Source organism: Camelina sativa, chromosome 5, assembly GCF_000633955.1.
Source record: "Camelina sativa cultivar DH55 chromosome 5, Cs, whole genome shotgun sequence".
Lineage (NCBI taxonomy): Eukaryota > Viridiplantae > Streptophyta > Magnoliopsida > Brassicales > Brassicaceae > Camelina > Camelina sativa.
In genome coordinates this window covers 25,792,993-25,798,207 of record NC_025689.1, presented here as the reverse complement: position 1 = coordinate 25,798,207, position 5,215 = coordinate 25,792,993, and the positions used below count along the sequence as shown (strand labels likewise).

The window sequence follows — 5,215 nt, the reverse complement described above, 5'->3', positions numbered from 1 at the left end:
GTTTATAATTAGTTTTTTCTTCGTTCTTTCAATTTGCATTCGAAACAAAAAAAAATATCGAATATAGAAAAAGTAAATAAATCCATTTAAACTTATTTCAGATCATATTCATATCAGTTTGTTTTTTTCCGGATTGAAAACTCTTACTTATTAAAAAAAAAAATTAGATAGCCAATTAAACAAGTCAAAGAAATGGGATAAAAATCCAAAAAAAAAAAAAATCGAATTGGAAGTTAGTATTTGAGTTTGATGTTTAGGATTGAAACTTGTAAAATCAAATAAAAAGAATAGAAATATCATACACGTTACATACAAAAAACTGAACAATTTCATGGTTGACAAAACGACAGCGTTTAGTAGTATCTAAAAAAAAAAAAAGAACATCCAGAAACAGCCCCATCAGCTAGCAAAAATCTCTGAACTCTCTGAAACTTTCGAAAGTAAAAAAAAAAAGAAAAAGAAAAAAGCAATGGAGATGAGTTTGCGTCTCGCTTCATCTTCAACCTCAAACCCAATTTGTCTTTTCAATCCAGGTAAAAAAAACCTTCTTAATTCCCCAATCCGAAACCAGAGAATCCCTAGAATTGCGAAGAAACCCTTTTGCGTTAGGTCTTCAATGAGCTTGTCTAGACAAACCTTATCTAGTAACTGGGATGTTTCTAGCTTCTCCGTTGATTCCGTTGCTCAATCTCCTTCACGACTCCCAAGTTTCGAAGAACTCGACACCACAAACATGTTGCTCCGTCAAAGAATCGTCTTTTTGGGTTCTCAGGTTCTTCTTACCTTCTCAAACAAAAAAAAATCTCACCTTTTTTGTTTTTTTTTTCGAATCCTGGTTCTGTGTAGAGAGATGGTACTGTGTCAGTAACAAATTAGCTATATCATTATGAAATTAAATTAGATTGGTTTTGTAAACATGAGCTTGTTTCATTCAAGTTGTGTTGTTCTGTGTTGTGCTTTGTATCAGACTAATGGAGGATCTGATGTAGTTTAAGTTGTTTCTAGCATTACATCAACATGCTGAGTAGTAGAATACTTGTGAATTTGATCAACTTGATGAGAGTTAGAGAGAGTAGAGTTTCGGAGACTTTGTGCTACCCTCGACTCGGCTTTGTTGAATTCGATGTTTTCTGCTGATTAGAATGATGATTTTATCGAAGCATTTGATGTAGTTTGGGCTATTGCTACCATTTCCTAAGATGACTCAGCTTTCTTGAATTTGTTTTATCTCTAGGTGGATGATATGACAGCTGATTTGGTTATAAGTCAGCTCTTGTTACTAGATGCTGAAGACTCTGAGAGAGACATTACACTGTTTATTAATTCACCCGGTGGATCTATTACTGCTGGTATGTTCTTTCTTATCATTACTACTGCAGGAAGTTTTCTGATTGTTATCAGAGTTTTTTTGAATTGCTTTGGCTTATTTTCTTTTAAGGAATGGGGATATATGATGCGATGAAACAGTGCAAGGCGGAAGTATCAACTGTTTGCTTAGGGCTAGCTGCATCTATGGGTGCGTTTCTCCTTGCTTCTGGTTCAAAAGGGAAACGTTATTGCATGCCTAACTCTAAAGTTATGATTCATCAGCCGCTTGGTACCGCTGGAGGCAAAGTACGATACTTTTGATCTGCTTTTTGAATGTTTTTTTTTCTTTCCTACTGAGAAATAGTGTTGGATAACACAAACCTTGAATGTGTACCTTTCAGGCTACTGAAATGAGCATACGCATAAGAGAAATGATGTACCACAAGATTAAACTAAACAAAATCTTCTCTAGAATCACCGGGAAGCCTGAATCAGAGGTATTTGCATACCTTTAGTCAGCTTTCTACTACACGAGTCTTTTCCTTACAAGTTTATGATATCCATCACAGATTGAAGGTGACACAGACCGTGACAATTTCTTGAATCCATGGGAGGCGAAAGAATATGGTTTGATCGACGCTGTAATTGATGACGGGAAACCAGGACTAATTGCACCAATTGGAGATGGCACTCCTCCTCCTAAAACCAAAGTCTGGGATCTTTGGAAAGTTGAAGGAACCAAGAAGGACAACACTAACTTGCCATCCGAGCGCTCCATGACACAGAACGGTTATGCTGCCATTGAATAGAACTGTTGGTTGCAGCGTTTACACCATCTATATTATGTTGTTGTGTGGTACCTGCAACAACTATATAACGTTGCATTTCCTGTGTTTGTACCATTTCTCGGATTAGATAAATTTGTTGTAGCACTGATGGTGCAAGCTACATGACAAGTAAGCTACAAAAATCAAAGCTGTTTTTATAAGCTACCTCCAAGTATGGTTTTTTAACTTTAGTCGTGATTGTGATGACACCAAAAATAACATTTACTGCATATATATAGCTTCTAGAGGATGTGAACTGCTTCCATATCCTTCTGTGAGATGTATTCATTTTCACACTTTGTGAACTGTATAAGTTTTTAACAAAGAGAATTTTCTTTCTAAAAAAAAAATAGATTGATTGAAGCATATAATCCTATTTTTAATATGAGATTCTGCCGTAATTTTATTGAGAATTTTTTCTTTAAAAGAAATATGTAAGTAATTTTGGATAAAATAGTGAAATTTAATAATTATTTAATAATCTGAAATTATAAACCTATGAAGAAAATGGTTTTCACTTTTAATTTTACATATCATAGTAATTTACTAGTATTAAACCCGTACTACCTACGGCAAAACTCAATACGTATACGGATACAGTCAAACCTCTATAAATTAATACTCGGTAAATTAATACTCTCTGTAAATTAATAAATTTCTTCAGTTCCAACTTGGGACCATTGTAATTTTGGACATAATTCGATAATATAATAAAATAATATTTTTTTTGAAAATCCTTTGTAAATATATGGTCCCAACAATAGTATAAATTAATAATTATAAAAAATTATTAAATTATATGTATATATATGAACATTAATTTTTGGTAGACCTCATTTCTAATATTTCTACTATATCAAAAAATTTTAGTTTTCTCTTAGAAACATGAGAATTGTTATTTTCCTTGTAATTGATTATATAAAAATATTATTTATAATAATTAAACCTTAGTTTAAAAAAACAAAAATTTTAAAATTACCAAATATGGATAATATCTGTATAAATTAATAATTATTAATTTACCGATAAAATAAAACCTCTATAAATTAATACATTTCTGCAGTCCCAACATTATTAATTTATAATGGTTTTACTGTATATATAACGTGTTTGTAGTTCTTTTGTTTTTTTGATCATCTAAATAAAAATAAGGAAAGAAATCACAAAATCCGAATAAATAAGTCTTTAAAGACATGAACGTTTGATCTCAGTGTAGAAGACGTTGATGGTTGAGCACATATAACTTAAACTTATGTGTCATGACTCATGACTCATGGCTTAAGATTTTTGTTGCGTTGAGAAGACTTGAGATCTATCATCTATGTTATGTTAAGATTCTTGAAAGGTCTTTCCTGTGGGTAATATCCATGTGACATGTCGATTGTCGTGTCACCAGGAAAGTAGGAAACATATCTTTTACCATGTGTTCTTCCTTCAGCTTCCTTTAATGCTTCTTCATTTAGCTTTCTTGTTTTCGTAATCTCTCTGCTTCTTGACGTTCCACTTTTGTATCTCACTGTACCAATCTGCTTCACTTTTGTACATGTTTTGGATAATTCAACCAAAGGCGCTAGACCTAATTTAAAATACCATCAAGGTAATCAATTGGTAAGAGAAGCACAAACTTGTGATTATGACTACTCAACAACAAAAATAAGAATTTTGTATTCTTCTTATAAATATATAATAAATGGAATAAGGACAATAAAGAGAAGATGTGAGAATAAATCAATCGAGGTTTAATTATAAAAGGAAGAGTTGTATTGAGCGAACAACACTGAGTAAAGTTTGAAGCTTTATAAAAACGTAGTATAATTTCAAAGGTCTGGAAAATGTGAAACACCAACGATTAAAAGCCTTTAGTTTTTAGTAAAAATAAATGAAGTACATAGCAAGAAATGATGAATACCATTAGTTTATCATAGCTTTGTGTTGTTTTTTTGATGGTTTCCAACAATCTGGAAACATAAACTGTTAAATTTTATATCGTGAAATACTCAAATATTATAGAACATGCTTGCAGTTTGTCCGTTGATTTGCACACCAATTTAACAGTCTTATGAGTCTAATCTATGTCACCCTCGAGTTCGCCCTAATTCTCTCTCAGACCCGATAATCGCGGCGCCGCTACCTTCACCTTCCTCCGACGCCGGTAGAGCTCCGGCTCGCCGGTATCGGGATCTCTCGTTCTCTCCGCTCCTCTACTTCGCTTTCTGCTCTATTATTTTCTTCTTTCAAGCTTTTTCCCCCTTTTGTTGTTTACTTTTGTTCCCCAACCAAACCTCAACACCCACCCTAGTGCTAGACGAAGGCCGGATTGTGTGCCCCTACAGAAGGATCTGGAATCCGGCGAACCCCATCCTCATCTATCCTTGTCCAGCCTTACCGTCGACGGTACCAAAGTCTCTGTGCCTCAATTTCCCCCAATTCGGATTGGGTTTCGCCAGTGAAGCCTTTTCTTCCTCAACGATACTTGTATCGTTATGTGGCGAGAAATCGTCCAGTGTTGCGAACCGTCTCTATTTATGGACTCCCGTCCCTAAAAATCTGTCACACTATGAGCTCGACAGACCCATGTCAACTCCCCTGGCCATCCCCAAAGTCTATTGGATCTCTACGGATGAGCTCAGGACTTGTAATTGGTTTGCTATCATCCCAATTGGTCTCGCCAAACCTCCGAAACCCCAGGTCTTTTCTATATACCCTTATGTTATCTAGTAAACAACTCCTTTGTTTGTTGGTTGAACTCGGTGTCCGAAGACTGCATCTGAGAATCCACTTACCTAGAATGTTTGGTAGTAACAAAGTGTATGGTCGATACCTGGTTCTTGCTCATGTGTCGAATTTGTCTGTTAACTGAAAGAACCAAATCCTCTATATCCCTATGCTAACTAGCATTTCTAGTTCTCAACACCATCCCACCAACCGAACCAGTTTGGTTTTAACAACCACCCATCAGACCAAACTCACTCACTTGTATCATTGTCAAACCGTTTGCATACTTTGTGTGGATTTTTTTATCTCTTTGGCAAAGGGCGCCATATGAGAGAGAACCCACATGTACTGCTACGTTTTGACAT

At 34.9% G+C, this 5,215-nt stretch overlaps 1 protein-coding gene across 1 annotated transcript; it reads left to right on the top strand.

Moving 5' to 3' along the window:
- LOC104787588 (ATP-dependent Clp protease proteolytic subunit 3, chloroplastic) lies at positions 391-2,326 on the top strand. Its single transcript, XM_010513196.2, has 5 exons — positions 391-772; positions 1,235-1,349; positions 1,439-1,614; positions 1,710-1,805; positions 1,878-2,326. The coding sequence occupies exons 1-5, from the start codon at positions 470-472 to the stop codon at positions 2,115-2,117; spliced, it is 930 nt and encodes a 309-aa protein (XP_010511498.1). The 5' UTR covers positions 391-469; the 3' UTR covers positions 2,118-2,326.

Coding starts and splice junctions, on each gene's coding strand:
- LOC104787588 (XM_010513196.2), top strand. CDS start 470: ATGGAGATGAGTTTGCGTCTCGCTTCATCTTCAACCTCAAACCCAATT. Junction 773..1,234: donor TCGTCTTTTTGGGTTCTCAG/GTTCTTCTTACC, acceptor TTTTATCTCTAG/GTGGATGATATGACAGCTGA. Junction 1,350..1,438: donor CGGTGGATCTATTACTGCTG/GTATGTTCTTTC, acceptor TTTTCTTTTAAG/GAATGGGGATATATGATGCG.